At 40.6% G+C, this 22595-nt stretch overlaps 4 protein-coding genes across 5 annotated transcripts; all 4 read left to right on the plus strand.

Annotated features, from left to right (window-relative positions):
- The first annotated feature begins 1457 nt into the window (after window positions 1-1457).
- On the plus strand, window positions 1458-5770 carry hoxa11b (homeobox A11b). Its single transcript, XM_026185587.1, has 2 exons — window positions 1458-2468; window positions 3390-5770. Exons 1-2 carry the CDS (start codon window positions 1868-1870, stop codon window positions 3620-3622), a joined length of 834 nt encoding a protein of 277 aa, XP_026041372.1. The 5' UTR covers window positions 1458-1867; the 3' UTR covers window positions 3623-5770.
- A 1369-nt stretch (window positions 5771-7139) lies between these two features.
- hoxa10b (homeobox A10b) lies at window positions 7140-9831 on the plus strand. Its single transcript, XM_026185586.1, has 2 exons — window positions 7140-8442; window positions 9142-9831. Exons 1-2 carry the CDS (start codon window positions 7668-7670, stop codon window positions 9414-9416), a joined length of 1050 nt encoding a protein of 349 aa, XP_026041371.1. The 5' UTR covers window positions 7140-7667; the 3' UTR covers window positions 9417-9831.
- Window positions 9832-11425: 1594 nt separating this feature from the next.
- On the plus strand, window positions 11426-13539 carry hoxa9b (homeobox A9b). The gene is made up of 2 exons (XM_026184912.1): window positions 11426-12327; window positions 12810-13539. Exons 1-2 carry the CDS (start codon window positions 11814-11816, stop codon window positions 13046-13048), a joined length of 753 nt encoding a protein of 250 aa, XP_026040697.1. The 5' UTR covers window positions 11426-11813; the 3' UTR covers window positions 13049-13539.
- A 5844-nt stretch (window positions 13540-19383) lies between these two features.
- hoxa2b (homeobox A2b) lies at window positions 19384-21552 on the plus strand. 2 transcript variants are annotated; one of them, XM_026184653.1, is made up of 3 exons: window positions 19384-19875; window positions 19957-20191; window positions 20665-21552. In XM_026184653.1, the coding sequence occupies exons 1-3, from the start codon at window positions 19792-19794 to the stop codon at window positions 21345-21347; spliced, it is 1002 nt and encodes a 333-aa protein (XP_026040438.1). In that variant the 5' UTR covers window positions 19384-19791; the 3' UTR covers window positions 21348-21552. The 2 variants fall into 2 exon arrangements, with proteins under 2 accessions (XP_026040438.1, XP_026040437.1); XM_026184652.1 differs by having other exon boundaries at window positions 19384-20191.
- The last annotated feature ends 1043 nt before the right edge of the window (window positions 21553-22595 follow it).

A 22595-nucleotide genomic window follows, 5' to 3' on the forward strand; every position in this document is an offset into this window, starting at 1 on the left:
TAAATGATTACAGCCTACAGTGAAGCCTTCTCATATCAATTAGTGTGTCAATTTATATTTTAATGTACGGCTTTAACATTGCATGTCCTTTTTTTTTTTAACCTGCATTGAATATCTATTTAAATATAACATGATTTAAGGATGTAACAGACCGATTCACACCTGCAGGCTCGGTTTAATACAGATGCTGCTATAAATACGACGGGACGAATAATTAGCAAAAGAATTTAAACTGGGTGAAAATGTTCGAGACGATTTTAACAATGAAATTAATATTAGTGCCATAGCAATAAGCACACGCAGTCCGTTCAAATCAGCGAGACAGCCACGTGGGTGAAATATTAGAGTCTCTTAATGCTTCCGTGCAGATGACAAATTCACAGGCTTTGATATATTTGGACGAAATTCTAAAATTGGCTGCACAACGGGTTTAGTGATATGTGACACATGTGCCCACTTAGTCAGCAGTGATGACAAATGAAAATGGGTTGGAGTGTGGGAAATCGCCCGTGTCCAAAGGTTTATATTGGGCGTTGCAATGAGAGAACAAGCGATCCAAAGACTGGAACCCCTTCGACAAATACCTCTATTATCCATAGTACATGAACACGTAAATGTCTACATTAAACATCAAACACACACACACACACACACACACACACACACACACACACACACACACACACACACACACACACACACACACACACACACATATATATATATATATTTTTTTTTCAACTTTTACGCAAAAACAAAATCAAAAACAAAAAAACAAACTGCGGTTCAATGTATTTTTGGGGGAAATGTGGTATTAAATAGAAAAGTATGTTTTAACGATCATGGAAATGCTGGTCTGAACAAAAAACTTTACAAATATAGAAATATAATGGAAAAAAAAAGCCTCACAGTCTGTTATCTTTTTGCTCCTGGGTGTGAATCTGTGCGGATGCCTGAAAAACAAAAGTACACAATGTCTCGCATCGCCCCACACTTGGGGACTTGATTGGTTGCCATATAACCAGAGGAGCTATATTAAATCCACAGACAAGAAATAATCCCATTTTACAGGCTTCTAATTTCTTAATAAATTTACGCATCTGTGACTGAGCACCATTTTTTTTTTCAAAACTGGAATCTGTCAAGCTATCAAACTCAACAGATCATCTGTTCTATCTAAATGCTGTCATCTGTGTCTCAAAGTTTAACCCTTACGTGCGTAACCGGGTGTGTATCTTTGCTGCTGACGCGGCCGAAAACCTGATCTTCATCTTCAAAAGCGCTCAGGCGTCTGTGCTGAGGTCGGGGTTAAGGCGAATGTTAGGTTTAAAAACAATAAAAATAAATAAAGAAAGAAAGAAAGAAAGAAAGAAAGAAAGAAAGAAAGAAAGAAACCAAAAATAAATAAATAAAAAATAAAATAATATAATTGCAGGTATGCTTGGCCTGCGTAAAAATTGATATAACTGAGGGGTTTTCCACCCTGTAGCATGGCACTAATAGGCCTTCAGCCAGATAACCCCACTGGAACAATGAAAATCAGTGTATAAGAGGCTCAGCTCTTCCAGCATATCCAAAATAGTTCTGAGCAAAATTCCGTTTCAGTATTTTTCCTTTTCCACACGGCCAAAGATCGACTTCATAAACTCTTTCACTCATATAACCTACACGTTGAGACGTAGGCTATCTGTCATTTTGTGCCAGTGGTCACATGGCTTTGGCCCTCAGGAATGGATAGAGATGGATCCCCACGTCAGCTTGTACGTCTAAGGATTTCTGCTCCACCAGTCTGCCTCAAAGTGACTGGAGCGCAGCGTCGCGGAGGAACTATGCAAGGATTATTATAGGACGTTTTCAGCCACAGAATATGGATTTTGATGAACGGATCTCTGGCTCCAATATGTATTTACCGAGCTGCACTTACTACGTCTCCGGAGCAGAGTTCTCGGGTCTCCCTCATTATTTAACCCAGAGCCAGTCCTCTTGCCCCATGACATACTCCTACCAGTCCTCAGCTCTTCCACAGGTCCCATCCGTGAGAGATGTGGCTTTCAGAGACTATGGCATTGATACTTCAAGTAAATGGCACCACAGCAGGGGGAGCCTATCGCACTGCTTCGCTGAGGACATCGTGCACAGGGAAAGCTGGACGAGCCCGACCTCTCGGGGGGGAGAGATCCTGGTGAAAGGCAGCCCCAGCGCCAGCCACTGCAGCTCCTCCAACCCGACGCCCAGCTTCTATGGCAGCGTTGGCAGGAACGGGGTCCTGCCACAGGCGTTCGATCAGTTTTTCGACACTGCTTACGGGAGCGCAGAGAACGGCGCAACGCCGACGGCACACGCGACAGACACGGAGAGACACGCCAAAGCAAGCCCAGCTCCTGCGCACCCGGGCTCCGACACGGCGGAGAGCTGCAGCCCCAAGTCGTCTTCCGGCCACAGCGAGGAGAAGCAAAGCAAAAGCAGCAGTGAGTGAACCTGCTTAATGCACAGAGAAAAATCTTACGCCTTGCTCTTAAAGCTTTTTATATGCAGTTTTATAAGCACGTAAGGTTTATGGAGGGCCTGCAGATTTACCCTACAACAAAACTATGTTATAAACGACAAGATCACGTGCTTGGGATTGAAATTGGCCGTGAAGACTTTGGCGTTAAGCTGGTCTTCAAGATTTCCAACATGGCCTCTGTTTTTCCCCTTCATTTGTGCACTTGTATGGACTTTTATAATTACCTTGTAAAACATTTATATGCCAAATGTTAATTTTTATTTTCTTTTTTTTTAAATACTACTGACATAACAGCCTAACAGCGACCTAGATATTTTAAACACACCACAGAGCCTCTGCATTGATTATAAGCCATTTTTGGATCATTTTAAGATTTAGCATTCTTGTTTATTCCGCGCAGTGCAAAGTGGAGTGCGTTGGGCGTTTAAATCTGACTCTGGACAAGAGTTTAGGCTTAACCCTGCTTCTTTGGATAAATATTTACAAATTCACTGGATTTGCAAGGCTTTAATGCACCAGCTGCTTTCCATGACAGCATTTACAGTGCTAAAGCTAAAATAACTGCTCTCTACCCACAGCGAGATCAATAGGGAACAGTAAAAGAATACCAGATACATGATACTCCCATGTGTCGTTTAGGCCTACGCCTTCAATCCCCAAAACAGCCAAGATGATCCCCCCCCCCTCACTTCACAGATTTCACTATCAATCCCAGCCTTTGTTTACAAGTCTTGATCCTGTAGGCCTGAGTGTAGGGGGAAGATACTTGAACTCCAAAGCTGGGGCTGCTTATCAGCGAGAAATACACTGGCGATCTCACGCGGGTGCAAAGGGGTCCATGTTAATCTTAAGTGACGATCTTTTGCCTTTTGTTGTCTTCCAGGTGGCCAGAGGACGCGCAAGAAGAGATGTCCATACTCCAAATATCAGATCAGGGAACTGGAAAGAGAGTTCTTCTTCAGTGTTTACATCAACAAAGAGAAGCGTCTGCAGCTTTCGCGGATGCTCAACCTGACAGATCGCCAGGTCAAGATTTGGTTCCAAAACAGAAGGATGAAGGAGAAGAAACTGAACAGAGACCGTTTACAGTACTACACCACGAACCCCCTGCTATAAAAAAAAACTGAACAAAGACAGCGGACACGCACCTCTCTCTTTTACACACACATCTATATCATTACCTGGACAGGAGGACGAGATTTTAAAGTGCCACTCTCCATCAATAATTATTTATACACCTTTAACACAATTTGCTCTATTATTATTATTATTATTATTATTATTATTATTATTAAGCTCGACAGATGTTAAAGTCTAATGGTTGCATGGGGGTGCTTGCGCAGAAAACCACATCTGTCTGATTTCCCTTCATTTTATTTAATAATATACATCAAGATGCATTAAAAAAAATCCTATTTTGTTCCACTATATGATTAAAGTTTACTTGCGCACGCACGTGTATCTTTCTGTCCCCCTTAATGGATCTTGATTTGGCCCAATTTTAGCGCGAACACAGATCTTTTGCGGGCCGAAACTTTTGACTCCCCCCCCCCGCCATCTTTTCAGTGTTCCTGTGCAAATACAAGAAGTCTGGGGATTTAAAAACGTTTTTTTTCTAGGTTTTGGAGTTACTAACAGACCCCCCCTCCTGATTTTTGACACCACTGATAGTGATCAGCTGGTCGAAAAACGCTTGCCACGGCATTGCATAGTTGTGGAATGAGTAAAGTCATAATCTGATACAAATTTGTTCGTCTCATGCACTTAAGTCTGAGATTCACTGATATTTAACATCTGCGCTTGACCCTACTACATGCGCTTTGTCGAGCCCTTGCTCGTAAAAGTTGGATTACTTTCCAAATTCGTCCAAAGGGCAAACCTCTGATAAAAGAGCCTCCAAAAGAAACATAATCCAATATTTTGTTTTATATGCCAGCACGTGGGTCGTATCAGATGCATGATATGTAGGTCTGACGCTTTTTATTCCCTCGTGGCTGGAAATCAGATCCTCTGCAGTTATTATTTGATATCCGTTACAAGGCTTTCATTCATTTCTGGGAGGGGGATGTGGAAAAGCTTTTTTTTTACCTTACATTCCTATTAGGTCAATCTGAAACGATCTTGACACTTTAAAAAATCGCGTAGATCTAATTAAAAAACAAATGTATTTGTTTTCTCATGTGGCTCCACGAAGTGTTGTAGCTGTTACTGGACGCTCAAGTCAGCCTGTGTCAGCCTGAACCAGCAGTAGCACATGGGGTAAATAAAGACACGGAGAAACCCCAGACTGTGAGTACAGTCACCACCAACAGTATCATCATTTATTTATTATGTGGAGTGATTTAATCCAAAGATCTTACATAAGTATGTTAGTACATAAACAAGCTGGGAATCTTACAGGCAAATGGAGGTAACTGCACATGAAAAGATGGTAAAAAAGAAAAAGTGTTCAATGTGATTTTATAATCAGCACTAGGGCCCTGAAAACAACTTGAATAGCCTGTCATAAGCTAATAAGGGCCCTGTAGCCTTCCTTATACCGTGCATCCTGTGAGGCTCCCAGGAATGCCGCTTTGATTGCTGCACATCCTCCCAGTTGCTCCAGTAACTTGGCCATAAAACGCGGATTCGTCTGGAGCGTTTGGAGTGCAGTGCAATAAAGCGTCTGAGACCAAGGTTATTAACTGTGACTAAGGGCCTGAAAAACAACGGCTGGGAGCACTGAAACTTGTGTTCACGGACCTTTCCGGCCTCATTTGTATCAGCATCTTGCCGTGGTAGGAATATTCCGTTGGTGTTGCGTTCCAGTGTGGGCCTGTTGTGTTTGCCCACTGGGTGGCGCTCCTCAGATCAATGTCATTGCCGTGAATTGAGATATGAAGGAAGTTTGACTCGACGTTCAGCCGCTTTAAATATGTAACCACCTCAGGATTTTATTGTTAAGGTAGGCACAGACATACTGTCATATTCATTTCACAGTGACAGGGATGTATTTTTCTTTTTCACCTTCTCTTCTTGTGATTTAAGAAAGTCTATTTCCCACAACATCCAGAATCATTTCTGTCTGCATATAACTGACCTGAAGATGTTTTATTGTATGTTATCATATAATAATAAGATTTCTGGAAAAGTTCCGCAAGAAAACTGCAGAAAATTTATTTCTGTGTATATTCAATTCAGCAGTTCTCAGGTTGAAATTGTGCAAAGTAATGGGCATATCTAATGCGCATGAAGAAATAAAATCTCAAAGGTTTATATTCCAAACAGTTTGTGGGTCACTAATTTTTACAACACCATACAGTTTTGTTTTATTTTTAAATGTAGATCATACTTCATTTAGTGGAAGAGGATTTGATCATCCTTGGATACACGCTATGGGATCAATACAAATCTTTTAAAAAGTGGAAGCCATGGTTCGTTTGGTTACTTTTGTTGTCCCTTTGTGCGTGCTTTTCATTCGATTTCTAACATTTATTTAATAAAGTCAGATAAATAAAAAGCCCCCTTTTTACACCTAAGTTTTATGTGAATAATAATATGAGGGAATGATAATAATCAGCTGACGCGCAGCACACACTTAGATCTGACGGGAAATAATCCAGAGGGGTTAATGGATATTCTCATTCATTCCAGCAAGACTGCTGCACGTTTGCCGCCATATAAAATGGCTGTATATAAACTGCAGCTCTGATTTCTAGACTTTATGGCTCCAGGCTTAAAGGGAGATAGACGTAACCGGTGTTGTATTTTAGGATAAACCCCACGATAAGCGACATTTTAGGCTGACCTAAATCTGTCGGCCACAAACCCAGCTTCTATTTTTATTTAAAGGCGTGCTTTAATGTATTATTTTTATTTGTATCTTTTATTTATTTATTTGCTTTTAACTCAACGCTTTTTGTTAACTAGTTTTAACTGACTTTGTCATGATATAAAAATGGAAAATAAAAATTAACTAAGATCCTCGATTTGCTTGCTTGGCCGGCCGACTGGGATATGATCCGTGTGTGGTTACCGGAGCACTTTTTTTTTTAGAAGTAGTACTTGTTGTTTCCTGAGAAGTGAAATATCTTTATACATTTTGTTTATTTATTCTTTTATTTTAAATACTTAATACTTAACAGCATCTCTCTCTCCATATATATATATATATATATATATATATATATATATATATATATATATATATATATATATATATATATATATATATATATATATATATATATATATATATATATATATGAATATATGGAGAGAGAGATGCTGTTAAGTATTAAGTAAAAGTGGAGTATGTGCATATGGACCTTGGTGTTTCTGAAGAAGCAAGGAATAAATACGTGAGAAAATACGGCATCCCAGCGGTGGCGAACATAACAGTAGAATTAACAAGTTCCAATCTGTTAAATAAGAAACTACCTTCCTTGCAGTATTGCCACTATTAGGGGACGATTACGCAAATGCAGCTCCAGGGCATTGTTCAACTGTGGCGCCTTTACTTCAGTGTTCCTGCTCGCTGCCCTTATAAATGCTCAGCAGAGCATCTGCAATAAAAGTTGCCTTGTCGTGATATTTTAATCCATAATATTCACACCAAAACGTGACCTGAAGTTTTGGCATGAATGCGACAAAGTTGAGCAGCTGTCCACTCTGCTATTGGACAGTCCATGAGAAATTTTTAAAAGGTTCTGGCCAATAATATTAACAATCAGATGAGCACACGAAAGCTTAAGAGTCCCTGGACCAAAGAGTCACACACATTTTGGATCCTCGACGCATCCTGAGGCACCTCTAGAACCCCTCATTTTACAGTGCTGTAAAACTGGCCATAAAGCTATGCATTGTACATAATGGTTAGGGACAGCTTTCAACAACTGAGTTTTCAAATAGCAGTTGTTGTGCTGAACTTAAGGCAGGCACCTCGAGGCTTATAGGTGCAAGAGTTTAAGGAGATTTAAAGATTTTACTTAAACCCATCTGATACACCACTTTTCCCCCCTCAAAGTTTCTCTTTACTTAGCCTAAAACAAAATATATGACACAGTGGAGATGCCTGATCGGGACTGGGAGGAGTCTGTAGTCGCCTGGTGTTTTAATTGGCTGCAGGCTACAGTGAGAAGCGTGAGTATCAGTAATTATTCAGCAATGTTTTGCACAAGAAATGTCAGCCAGAAAGGGCTATCTTCATCCACCGTCAAATTATACCACAGCGATGTCATGCCCCAACAACCAAGCTGGAAATTCCTTTTTTGTGGACTCCTTAATCAACGTGAGAACCGACAGCGGTTCGTATTACCAAAGTAACAGCGTGTACTTGCCACAGGCGTCGGAATATTCATATGGACTCTCCGGTGGCTCTTGTTTCACGGGGATCGGTAAGCGCAACGAGCCAACGACCCAAAGCGTGATCCCCTCTGCTGCTTCGTATGTTCAAGGAATGGAAACGTGGCTGGAAACGTCGAGATCCTGTCGGGTGGATCAGCCCAGCGCCCAGCATATGGCTCAGTGTTCATTCTCGCCGAGTATAAAAGAGGAGAGCGCTTACTGCCTTTATGAGTCTGATAAATGTCCTAAAGGAGCGACAGTAGATGACATATCCTACTCGAGCGCATCCTGCCCGGGTAGCGGCAACACGGTGCCAGTCCCCGGCTACTTCCGCCTGTCTCAGACATACACGTCCTCCAGGCTCTATCACGATGTCCAGCCAAACATGAATCACTTCACTCTGCAACGACCTGCCCGTTTGGACAGCCAAGCCTCCCAGCCGCCGGCCGCCTCGGCGGAGTCGGAGCATGGAGAGGGCCACGAGGAGGCGCCTGTCCCTGCGCCCTGCGCCCCGGCCAGAGGAGAGGACAGCCGCCTCTCCTCGGAAGGCTCGTCCTCTCCCGAACCAACTGAGACTTGCAGTACGGAGTGTCCAGAAAAGCTCGTAAAAGGTGAAGAGCTGGCATTAGCTGCAGAAATATGGCTAAAAAAAAAAAAGGAGATGCGATCATTGCTTTAAAACGTAAGATTTCTGACCGCACAAATACGCGAGGAAGATTGGTGCTTTTGGGGAACTGTCAGGCACTTAGAAGTTTATCAGAGAGGAAGAAAAATTAAACTTGGCTTATTTAAAGCAGAGATGCAGAGCTATTGTCTCTCTCAAAGGAAAAAAAAACTAAACAAAAATCCCCCAAACCCCCCAAAAACAAAAACAAAAAAACAGTGATACGATGTTTTGGCTGTCAATATTAAAACAGACCTCGTGTATTTATTTTAACTGTTAATAATATAATTAACTATTATTTAGGACACACCTTAGTTATATATATATATATATATATATATATATATATATATATATATATATATATGTATATATATATATATATATATATATATATATATATATATATATATATATATATATATATATATATATATATATATATATATATATATATATATATATATATATATAGTTATATATAACATTTGCAATAAATACGTATAGTTGATAAATTATTTGAGTGAACATTTTCATGTGTGGGCACTGGCATGTTTTGTTTATGTAATGTTATCCGTTCATGATTTCTAATGAATATGACGTTTGTCACACCTGTTGCCTAATATTTGGCTGATTTTCATTGTAGGGGATGGAAAGATGGAAAGTACGGCTAATTGGCTCACAGCTAAGAGTGGTCGAAAGAAGCGTTGCCCCTACACCAAGCACCAGACTCTGGAGCTGGAGAAGGAGTTTCTCTTCAACATGTACTTGACTAGAGAGCGCCGTCTGGAGATCAGCCGTAGCGTGCACCTCACTGACAGGCAAGTCAAAATCTGGTTCCAAAACAGGAGGATGAAACTGAAAAAAATGAGCCGGGAAAACAGGATCCGAGAGCTCTCCAGCAGCTTCAGTTTCTCATGAGACTGTGCGTCTTTGGCGCCCTCCTTCATCCATGCCAAGGACGCCTGTGCAGACCCCACACCCAACTGTGAGAATGAAAATAGGATCCTACTGCTAACTTATTGATTGTTGGTCTTTTTTGAATGATTTTCGTTTTCATGTCTGGTTTAATTTGTCGTGTTTGTATTTATAAATAGTTACATTTGTAACGCTGATCAGCTGAAAATGCTCTGAATGTGACCACAGTGTTTCAGAGCTTCAGGCTTGTACATATTCTTTATTCAACCTGAGTGAACCATTGGAATTTGCATGCTGGACCTTGGGGAAACTTGTGTTCCAGTTACATGTAGGTATTTGTGTGAGTGCTAAAGAAGCCCAGAGATTTGATTAATATTTGCACATTTTGCTGGTCAAATGAATAAAACCCATCCATGCACCTGCAGCCTTCTTATTTCATTCACAAAACCAGAGCAGGAGCTGCGGGTTGTTAAAATTTTAAAGCTGGCACCGGTACAGCGCAAATGCATTTGTGCTCTTTGTACTTTAAATTGGGTTTTTTTACACTTTTACTGCGTGACGTTCTTCACGGTTTAGGCCTTCGGCAGATGCCTGTTACTTCGTTGTTTTTGTCCTTGACATTATATCTAAATGTGCCACACAAAGCGTGGAATAACAGTGACTCCTTTGATTGCGATTTTCTGAACTATCTGAAATTGTTATTACGTTAGGTTTTCTTGCATTCAATTTTTTAAATAGTAAAATCCATAATCTAGACGCCTAAGCAATAACGCACTCTGACTAATTTGACGAAAAGCAGCTCCAAATGGGGGGCTATAAAGCCGTTTTGGTGCATGATATCAACTTGTGGTTGCTAACTGCCTGTACACTGAGTTCTTCGCCTTTGGAAATTTCTAAAATTGTTACTAGTAATAAAACAGGCTACACCTAAGCAAAATTTCACACTTAAAAAGAAAGAAAGAAAAGAAATCAAAAACCCCAGAAGAGGAGAGCGGGCTGTGGAGTGGTTTAGGTAGTCTCATGTTGTTGGGCTATATTATTTCTCCCACAACACAAAACTGCCTTGATTACCTCAGTAAAACTCGTCACATCATGAAAAGTGAATCGCTCTTAATTACTAATTGCATTTATTAATTGCTCGGCGCACACTGCTTCAGAGGCATAAAAGGTATTATTCCAAAAAGTGCAATAATGTGTTTTATGGCTTTGCGCAAAGGGGATAGACCACTTTTTTCCCCTTCTTTTTGGTTATAAAGCCAAGTCCACATGACTACACTTTGGGATTTAAAAAATAATAAAAAGAAACACCAAGTTTTAACCACGTCCATAATTTTAAGGTCACCGCTCTGTATGATTGTGAGTACATGTGTGTAAAATAGCAGTGTTGGAAGCAGGAATATGAAAGAATTCGCAGTGGTATGCGTCCTGGAGAGGGGGAAAGGACAGACAAGGCCTCGGTTATGATCATTGCAGTCTGCCAGTTGCCTCCAAATGCCGGATGCGTCTGCCTGAGCCAGAGAAAGGACACAAAGGCTGAGCTTTATTGGTGATATTTAGCTTAGACAGCCAGGTTGTAACCTTAAGAAAAACAACCCAATTGCCCGTGATAAAAGGGGCCTGGTATATGGCACCCAAATAACCTCATCCCACTTTCCGTTTTAGATTGCCTTCAAAGTGGACCCACAGACACGCAGACGCAACTATGTGCGTTTTGGAAACTGTCCCAGAATGTTTAAATCTTCCAAAGCCTGGTGATTCTTTAATGACGTGTTTGCTGCTTTTGTATATATAAAAAAGTAAAATCTTGACATATTTTATCTGCCGCTACCACGAGCCTAATTTTTGTACATATTAGAAGTTTTATAGAGGTCATTAAAGTATTACAGTCTGTTTTTTTGATGGGGGGTAAATAACCCTATGATGCTTTTTTATGAATACATACATGCATACATATATATATATATATATACATATATATATATATTCAGCTGAAGACCTTGTTTGATGTTTTTACAAATGGATACTTTAAAGGATTATTACCCCCGTCCCTATTTACAGCTAGATTTGATTACACTAACATACGCTCTCTTGACAAAATTCATAACGTTTATTGCTTATAAACGAAATAGTTCCCAATAAAAGCGCGGGGATTTGCTATTAAAATATGGTGGGGGAAAATGGTGGCCATTTAGCCGAGCGCTAGGCTGATTTATTATTTATTGTTCTGTCCCACGGTCACGTGTTTGGGGCGCCCTATCCAGTCTTGGGCAAGGTTCAACTTACTGGACGCATTGAGTTTCTAGCTGGCGCACGACAGCAGCAGCTTATCATGCAATGAAACGTTTTTTTCTAAACGCTGCAGGACTGTAGAGTGCCGTTTTCTGACTTTGCGTCTTTGCAATGTCGACTTTGGGGACCAGTTATTACATTGACTCGCGCATTCTTCCCGAGCAGGAGGATATGGCACCGAGGTATTCCTCGTCAGCCGCAGGGGTGGAGCAGGCGGTGGTCACCGAATATGGCGGACAGGAGTCTTGCCCATTGCAGGCGAAATCTTCTATTTTTGGTGGCTCTTGGAGTGCCATCTCGGCCCACACTCCAAACACGACCGCTCCGACATATATACATCACCCTTACCCGAGTGGGGACAGCGATGGCATGTTTACGCGCTCTTGGGCGCTGGATCCGGTCTCTGCGTCCCTGTGTTTGACGGGATTACCATCGACAGGCATGCACTATGAGATAAAACCGGAACCCCTGATTGGGACTGCGGAATGCACAACTTTGGAGACGCACACGCATCTTTTGTCTGACACTGAAAACGGTGCGTCTCTAGTGGAGATTCCCTGCGAAACTGCGTCTAAAGCCACTGAAGATAATCCGTCAGTAGAGGAAAAAAGGAAGGTGGATCCAAGTAAGCAATGCAGGGTTTGGATTTTTATTATTGTCACTCGATGTAAACATTTAGATAGCATAAGCAAAAGGGTTTAATTTTTCGCGAATGTGGAGGATTTGTTTTGAATGCCATTGGCTTGTATCATCTTGAAAACGCGTATGACGCTATTATAAGAGTGCATTGTTTCAAAGGTACGGAGACATAGCGGTCTCCTAGCTGATTAACATCATATCCAAAATAAATAAATAAATAAAATAATAAATAAGGTGACTATGACCCTAATATTCACGTCAGATTCTGCGCATTTTTCCAAATTCGGCAGAAATATTGCCAGAGAAAAACCTCAAAATTGCCTCTCATCAGACAAAAAAGAATGTCTCTAAAGAAAAAAGTCATACTGTGCGTAAAACGAATAAGCAGGACTTGTTTTATTTTTGTTTTGTTTTGTTAATTTTACACTAATCTCGATAGTGTTAACTCTCTTGTCTCATGGTTTCCAGATAACCCGTCATCCAACTGGCTTCACGCAAAGCCCACCAGAAAAAAACGTTGCCCGTATACAAAGCATCAAATCCTCGAACTGGAAAAGGAGTTTCTGTTTAACATGTACCTTCCCCGGGATCGTAGATACGAGATAGCGAGACTGTTGAATTTGACCGAGAGACAGGTAAAAATCTGGTTTCAGAACCGCAGGATGAAGATGAAGAAAGAAAACAAAGACCGGCGAAGAGACAGTTAACTGTTTTCATTTTTTCTTTGTTTTTTCTTGGACAGACCTGGGATTAGAGCCTGGTTGGGAGGGGAGGGGTGAGGGGTTGAAAGGGAAAACTGGTGTCTGTCCTTAATGTTCCTGTAACACATGTTGTTGTAAAGTTAGTGCTGTTGAAACAATGCTGGGTGTTTTTTTTTTCTTATAATATTGAGAGGAACAAGTGTTTTATGAGAACTTAGATGTGTTGTACTGCCGCACACAGATAGCTACCTTAGGCCATTTGTTATTTGCATGGATCTGTTGACTACCTGAATGTCTTTCAGCTACCTATTTGCATTATTTAAGTTATTGTTTTGGTAACTTGATATTGTTTTTTTAATAGTAAGATTTTGATGCATTTGTGAACATACTGCGCACACGGAAAATACCTCATCGTTCTTGATTTAACCTAAAATAAAGTGTAGTTTGTGTAGCATTAAAGAAAAGTAGTAATGTGATGTCATTTTTGTATTTAATTTCTCCCAACAATAATACACAAATATAAACCAACATTTAAATTCCTAAATGGTGCTAGAGGATTTTGTTTTTAAATGCTCCTTTGTTTCGATCGTGAAATGTTTTCAAATCCTTTTTTATCTTTTCTTTTTTCTCTTTTGAAGTTAAAGCTTTTGCTTCTGTTATATACAAATTAAATGAAGTGGGGGAAATGTTTTATTGCAGGAAGAAAACGATAAAAATAGACTTTTACTACAAGTTCTGGGCTGTAACCATCGAGCTTTATGGCGCAAACAACCCAAATGAACCACCGAAACTTCCCAAGCTAAGGTTTGCCAAGTTAGCCATTCTCTCTCTCTCTCTCTCTCTCTCTCTCTCTCTCTCTCTCTCTCTCTCTCTCTCTCTCTCTTTAACTCAAAAAAGTCCTATGCGAAGGCCTGCTGGTATAAATTTGTATTTTAATAATTATCTATGTATTGCAATTAAAAAAGCTACTCTTACGGACGAGCGAGAAATCTTTAAGATATGGTCAGCATTTGATAATAGTCCTTCTCTGCTTATTAAACTGAATATTTATTACAAAGCAGTAAAACGGTCACAATTACGTAAATTGTCCTTAATCCTTAAATCCTTAAAAAAAGAAAGAAAGAAAAAGGAAAAACAAAATAAAAGCGTTAGACTGCAAACAGCAGAGGCCTACCTGTATCTAAGAGAAAGTTAAAAGAGATTATTGTTCCACTTTAGTATTGTACGTGATTTTATTTTTCTTATTTGTCTGCAGGATACTGTGGGCCAATAGTCAGATATGTAATATTTGTCCATTTGCACACACACACACACACACACACACACACACACACACACACACACACACACACACACACACACACACACACACACACACACACACACACACACAGAGAGAGAGACACAAGGGGTGGGGGGTGCAAATGGTTCTGTTTTAAAACGTCTAATTACTTTACAGCCACCCGCCAACAATTAGACCGTCTCGGTCAAAAAAGCTTGTTGTTTTGTCACTACAGCAGACACACTATTGCAGCATGTCTGACAAACTGAGGAATCTGCCAATAAAAATGACCGTTTATAAAAATAACATTGAATGACCAAACAGATTTTTCTTTCTGGTAAAGCTGACTATTTTAATTTACACTTAAACAAATAAACGGGGTCAAACACTGTGCTGGTGATGGTGTTGAAGCTCCATGCTTTGGTGAATGCTGCTGCTCTCTGACCACCAGCAGGTGGAGGCAGCGGCTAATCTGAAGAACAGTGCTCAAAAAGGATGATGCGTTCATGATGATGCGACTAAACACCACTCCCCACCGATTTCAGACCTCTACTTCATAAATATGAATATCTAACCCATGTTTCAGCTTCATTTATGATTATTTTACTCATATCATGCTTTAAAAATTGTTATATAGTTAAAAACAGACTTTGTTATTCACCAATTTTGACGTGTTTAGTCTGGTTTGAGAAAAATATAGCAAATATGAAGGGGTTATCTCATGAATCCAGCCCATGTACAGTTTAAAAGATTATTTACACATACGGCTTTATCTCATGCAACAAAAACGAAAGTAAAAGGCTGGTTACACTCAAAATCAAGCCTACATATTTTTATTTTGTCACTCAGCAGTAGTACTAGGATGCTTTAAATAATATATGTAAGAAAAATCTCGATCATCTGTCATCATGCCATTTATTTGTATAGAGAAGCAGTTAGCCCCAAGATCTAATTTGCGTATTATTTCCTCAACTGTGCTAGCTTGTGTGGGTGTGGGATGCTCTTGAATGTAATGGAACTAAGTGCCCTGTAGTGTTCAAAATCATTCAATCATGCAAATCAAGCTCAGGTTTAGATCCTGTGGCACCATCCGCACCACAAACCTCTGTTCAGGATCGATGCCTGGAGATATCTGTGAGTAGCATTTAGTTCCATTATGTTCAAAAGAAGGCGGGCGTCTCTGTAGCTCACACCAAAAATAATCTAGATGGATAAATAGCACTACTGAGCAGGGGAAAGCTCACATTTGATTTTTGCTGTGACCTCCCCCTTTATTCCTGCACTCACATGCCTACAGATAATTTACACCAAAACGATCATGATTACTGCCACATGATTAAGTTTGTCTCGGGAGCATGGCCGTTAGCTTATGTCTCATGATAGACTTGAGGTCCTGAAAAACCGAGAGTAGGCTCCTCTTCTTTCACTACAGTTCCTCCATTTCTCCCTCTGTCACCTGAAACGGTCATCCATGTGTAGATCAGTATGTGTCTTTATCAGTTTGTGAGGTGGAAGAAGGGATACTTTGAGGACAAATTCAAAAACATAAACATTATGCATATGCTGTTTTACTGCGCTGTTATGGCATCTGTGAACTCTCCTTAAGACACAAGAAAACACTGTTGTGTGCAAATGGCCGAAGGTTCCGGTCTGATCCTCATGAATGTTAGGCTGGATAGTTTCAGTGCAAACAGCCATGCCGGGAGTCCTGCTGCAGAAAAACAAAGTTCCTTAGACGTTGTTTGCCGTGACCTTTGGTGACCCCTATACATCAAACCTCATGACACCAGCAGTGGCAGAGGAGGCTGTAAGTCAAATCTGGAATAGAAGTTCAGAGGAGTAAAGTCGTGAGCACATGGGAATCTGTTCCATCCACTTATCCTCAGTGCCAGTAGCCTGTTGTTTTGGACAAATCCCAAAGAGAACGTGGAAACTGAGGTTAACTTTGTAATATGTGTCTGGGTTAGCAGAAGCCCAAACATTTTGCAGATATAATGGATTGACCTACGAGGCGAACCATGGAAAAAACCTTAGATTTATCGTGTCTTCAGGGGAAAGACTCTTTCTTTAAAGCTTATGCTTATCGGCCATTTGTTCTCAGCAGTCTCACATCAGTTTGCATCAAAACCTCCCTCATGTACATTTTTCCTTTCACGTGGGGTGTGATTAAGCAGAGATAGCCCACTTGAGTCAAACAGGGAAAGGACTGACAGACAGGCTGGCTGTCTCCTAAAAGTGGGTTATAGGTGGGAGAGGTGTCATCTTACTGGGAAGCACAGGAAACGCTTCAAACCTTATATCTATATATCTATATCTATAAATATATATATGAATAAAGCTGGTCGTATATATACATATATATACGACCAGCTTTATTCATGAACGCCATTTATTTATTTGCTTTCATCACCAAAAATGGAATTTTATGAGATTTCATTTATTTATTTATTTTCACATGTCGACTTAGAGGGAAAAATAATGTTTGATTTGCAGGCCTATAGTGCGCCTGGAGTATCTGTCAAATCTTCCCATGAATCCAGGCGGCTCAATAAATAAAAGCGTAATATGAAAATGCTGTCGTTGTGAACGCTGCTTTGTTTCCAGGACACACACACACACACACACACACACACACACACACACACACACACACACACACACACACACACACACACACACACACACACACACACACACACAGGCTCAACCCTAAATGTGTTTTCCAGAGTATTATAGCTACTGTGCGCCTTGAATGCACCCATGCAATTTCGTTTTAAGTGTCCTCTCGCAGGGAGAGCATGCTGTGATATGATGCAGCGCAAACGACAAAAAGATGCAGCAAACACTCAGGCCTCTCCACCATTCCAAATCACCTTTATTTTACACACATGATTATACCATTATTATAATTATTAAATATATTTTTCACGCTTAAAAACAAACAAATAATAAAATAAAATCCAAAACAAAAGCACATGGACACGCTGTAATTTTCCAGCTACTAAAAATTTCTATTTTTTAATACGTTTAATATCACGGTATCTGTCTGAAAACAGAATATGTGCTGAATGAAATATATCCCCTTTAAAACAACGCATTAGTGTTTCGCCCCCTTGCCTTCCAGATGTCTCTCGTTGTTTCAGAACAGACGGGAAACGTGCCACTCCGGTTCACGTCCACGGATCATCCTCTTTTCGTCTGCCGTTCAGGACAAGCAACATAAAATAAAACAAAAAAAAAAAAAACGACTTCAGGTCGTCAAAGATCTGTACACGGATAACAGCATCGATTCAAATTTTGTAGCAGTACGAAATGTGAAATATATTCACGTTTTCAGCTCTCAGTATTTATAATATGATCAAATATTGCTGGGGGTTATATTTTGAACAGGGCTCTGTTCTTTCGTTTCCAAAAAATGTGTCAGAATAAGTAAACAGCGTCTTTAAGTGCTTTAAAATTATGATGTGCAAATTAAGATAAATAAATAAATGGCAGAATGACGTGATTTATTCAGACAGGTATTATTAGGCAGGTATTTTCAGAAAGAGAATTAACCGCCATTACGTCGAATTCGTTTAATTTTTGTACCTTCTTAAATTTATTTCTAAGTCACCAACGTTTAATTTAGTTTTCTTTTAGCAAAGACATGTTAAAGTATATTTTATGATTTTATTCTACTACAAGATCTCATGTCTCATATTCAGGACGCACTTTTACAAACAATAATAAACCGTTTTACGCTATGAGGATATATAAAATCACTTCTATGCGTAAAAGCAGAATTATTCCAGAAAGCAGGCCACACAAAGACTTTGTCTACATGGTTCCTGCCAGAGAGATAGGTATGGCAGTGAATGGGATTTCTACTGAATGCCAACACCCACTCACCTCAGCAAACAATTGATCCTATGCACAAAAAAAAGAAAGAAAAAAGAAGAAGAAGCTCCGTTTTCGTTTCTATACCATCCACCCAGTCAAGTCTTCTCTTCTTTCTTTCTATGCCAGAAATGTCCTTTCTGAGATCAAAAAAAGTGAGGGGGTCAGAGTTACGTCTGGATTTATCGTTTATTATCAAATAACAGAGCAAAAAGCTTTGTGCGCAAAGCCCATGCGTCTCATCCCTGCTTTTAAAGAAATCCCGACCTTTCTAAATTGAAAACTCATCCTGCAGCTCACAGAGAGGTCGTCCTCTTCCTGGCCACATATGATCCAAGGGAGTGTTAGATGGTTTAAATGTGTTCTTAGGGCAGGGAGCTGTCAGACCTTTTGGCGAGAAAGATTGATCACGCACGGGCTACCAGGGCTCTTTGTTTAGAGCCTGAGCAATAAACAGCCATCAGATCCCCACCTTTCCTAAGCTTCACAGTGCAGTGGCAAATCATTTCTGCTCTCCCCTATGTTATAACCAATAATGCTGAAATGTATGGATGCCGGCTAAGGTCAACATTATCCCAATAGGTGATATAAAATGAACGAAACTGGACGAGGGGAAGGGAGCAATAAACTGTAAAACGGTGACAAATGCACGTTAAATTACCAAGATGCTTTCTTACCTTGACACAGACACACAAACACACTTCAAATAATTTATACATCACATTTTTATTTAGACTTTAAATCTAACGCTGCCAATCAAAGGTTAAATAATTTGGGGATTAAAATGTAATCGATGCAAAATCAGACTAAAATATGAAAATTAATTTGTCTCTTTTCTCTCTCTCTCTCTCTGTAGTTTGGGCGGTGGGGGAGGGGAGGACATGTTGCTGTGTCTGGTGCTGCCTTTCCTTTCCTTTCCTTTCCTTTCCTTTCCTTTCCTTTCCTTTCCTTTCCTTTCCTTTCCTTTCCTTTCCTTTTCTAGTCAATCCTCAAGAAACTCTCAAGATTAACGTCTCGGCCAGAGATAACGACTGTGGGCGTCTTGGTATTATGAGGCACAAATGTGACTGCTGCAATGATTTGCGGCGCGCCATGCTGGAAATAAATGCCCATAAACACTCGTGAACTGCAAGCTCGCACGGGCGCGCGCTCCCGTGGCAGACGTGCACGGCTTTGTGGTGCATTTTCGGGGTGCTGTAAGGTGGGAGTGGGGGGGCGGTTAGGCAGTGGTGGACAAACTGAGAAGAGGAGGGAAAAAATGTGTAAATAAAGCAACCCCTACCCCCGGAATGAGGCGTTACCTCTCAGACTTTCTCGATCAATCATAGGGGACAGTGGCTTCTTTTGATAAAAAACCCAAATTGTCATTGGGCAGATGCAATCATGTGACAAGCAGCACGGTCTAATTCCGACCATGTCCTCCTGAAAGCAATAGTTTATGGCAGAGGTCTCCCTATGACTATAACCAGTTAAGTAGTTTATCAAAAAGAAACCTCGCAAACATATATTTATATATAGAGAGATATATTTTATCTTTATAATTCTTCCCTCCTCTGAATACCCCCGAGCTTTCCGAGACAAGCAGGAGGAGATGAATTACGAATTTGGGCGAGAAAGTGGTTTTATCAACAGCCAGCCGTCGCTCGCTGAGTGCCTGACATCTTTCACTAACCCTGTCGGTGATGCATTTCAAAGTTCATCAATCAAGAGCTCAGCGCTTTCACAGTCGACACTGATTCCTCCTCCTTTTGAGCAGACCATCCCCGGCCTGAACCCGAGCGTCCACCCACGCCACAGCCGCTCCAAGCAGGCTCAGAAGGGCTTCAGCCCGCTACAGGCTGTGTCCCTACCCCCGGAGTACCCGTGGATGAAGGAGAAAAAAAGCATCAAGAGGAACCAGGCTGCTTCTGCTTCTTCATCTTCTTCTGCTCCTGCTGCTGCTCCTGCTGCGACGACGGATGACTCCTCGCCACTCTACTTCTCCCCCCAAGGCAAGACATGATGATTAATAACCTCCATGTAAAAAAGGCTCCTTATTGTCTGAGGATTCTCCCTCTGCAAGTAGCTCCATCCTGGGGCCTTGTGCAGCGTGGGCGTCCCTTCTGAGCCAGTCTAGGATTTTGATTTAAGTATTCTTAATCTCATCAAGTAACGCACTGACTTGTGATGCAGTGTAAGAGTGCTAATGTTTGACAGTAATGGAGAGTGATAGATTATTCTTACACGGGCCAGCAGCTGGCATGTTCATTAATCTTCACCCTCCGTCCTGTCTTGTCCACGCAGACCCATCATATTCTGCCTGGGGCCCATAAATCTTCCCAGTCCTGGTGTTTGCTTGCCACAAGTTTCACCCCATAGCGCTTTTTCTCCCCTCCAAACACACCCCTGTTACGAATGTTTTAAATTATTATATTTGCAGTGGATTTTCTATTAATAATTTATTTAAATTGTTTATTTATTTTAGGTTCACCTGATACACCAGAGAGTGGTGCTGGCGATGGAGGGCCATCAAGGAGGCTGAGGACTGCGTACACCAACACCCAACTTCTGGAGCTGGAGAAGGAGTTTCATTTTAACAAATACCTGTGCAGACCGAGGCGAGTGGAAATAGCTGCTTTGCTGGATTTAACGGAGAAGCAGGTGAAAGTGTGGTTTCAGAACAGGCGGATGAAGCACAAGAGGCAGACTCACAGCAAGGAAAACAGGGACAGCGAGGGGAAATACGCCTGCCTGGACGACGGGCCGGAGGACGAGTTGGAGCAGGCTACAGAGGGCAGCGCCGCCGGGACGCTCTTTGAGAGGGAGAGGTATTTCCACCAGAATACGTTGACTTCACAAGACTGTCAGAACAATGGAGAGAGCCAAAGCCCAACTGTTACCCCTCTGACCAGCAATGAGAAAAATCTGAAACATTTTCCAAACCCGTCAGCCATTGTGCCCATCTGCGTGTCCACAATAGGCCCGAACAATGACGATTCCCCGGACCTGGACGCCTCATTTCGGGATTTCCAAGTTTTCTCATCCTCGCCCTCTTTCTCACCGAGTTTGTCAGAATCAGCTCAAAGTCCCCTGCCTTTACCCTGCGAGACTTTCGACCTCTTCTCAGAAACACTCACAACAATCGACCTGCAAAACCTGAGTTATTGAAATGTTTCGACTTTGGTATTTGTAACTCAGACGGTTGTGCTCTATAGTTTAGGGCGTCAGGGTGGAAATTTTTAATAGATGAGGTAAGTTAAAGCGAAATAAGCAAAGCTTTTTTTCTTTTTTTTTGTTGCCTGTATGGACTGTTAAAGTAGGCTGGTAGAAGACACAGTGCACATTTATTTTTATATGGATTTGGACTATAATTGAGCACAATATTTTTATTGAAATAAAATTTTACATTGATTGAACTCAGATGCGTTTTGGGTTTTTTTCTCACTATATGCCCACAATAAGCAACTCTAGAGAGCTTATTGATTTTACCTCAATAAATGAAAATTATTAAGAGCATCAGCCATAAAATGAAATGAATTCTCAAAAATGAGAAAAAACAATATAAGCTTTTAATATAAAAGGATTATTTTACCATTAAATTAATTAGCCTGTGAATGCACTGAACACATATAAACTAAAATTAAAATAGAAGCTGTATAAATGTGTAATTTTTGTTGCTGTATTACATTTTTATGTTCATAGATTGTGCTGAGAGAATTTTTCCAGCGTGGCCGTGGGTCTGGTAGCATATAGTCCACAAAAAGACACACACAAAAAGGAGCACTGCGAGAGATTCATTGCCTCTCCATACTTAAACGCAGAAAAAGAAAATTTGCTGTGTGAATTGCCTGCTAGGAGTCCCAGGCCAAAAGCTATGACTTTTCCTGGCTTTCTAATTACGTTTTATTGCCTATAAAACTCACAGGACTGAGGGTGCTTGTTTATAGCCCGAGCCGCAATGTAATACAATCTCTTTGAATTAAGACGTGCGCCTTGCCCCATTGTGGTTTTCAAAACTTTTTATGATGTAAAATTAAGTAGGACTCATTCAAAGCAGCAGACGTAAGGCATTTTTTCCAAATTGATATATAAATTTATGTAACTGAGCCTATAAATTAATTGGATGATGTAACTATAAAACGGATTCGACTGCGAACAATGGTCACATATCAGTCAAACGGCTGAAGGTATTTATGTATATGAACAGTTTATTATTATTTTTTTAGTAAATCATCATGAAATTGAGGTAAATTTATGTTGGTCTGGATCAAAGGCAGTTCGACCCCGTTTAATGCTAAAGGAATTTCTCACACCGACCAGTTGATCCTCTGCTCGACTTAAAGACGCTTTTTCCACAAGGGCCCCACCTCCATCCAACTCCCATTTTTCATATACATTATTTACTGTTTAGAATTA

This window comes from Astatotilapia calliptera, chromosome 11, assembly GCF_900246225.1.
Source record: "Astatotilapia calliptera chromosome 11, fAstCal1.2, whole genome shotgun sequence".
NCBI lineage: Eukaryota > Metazoa > Chordata > Actinopteri > Cichliformes > Cichlidae > Astatotilapia > Astatotilapia calliptera.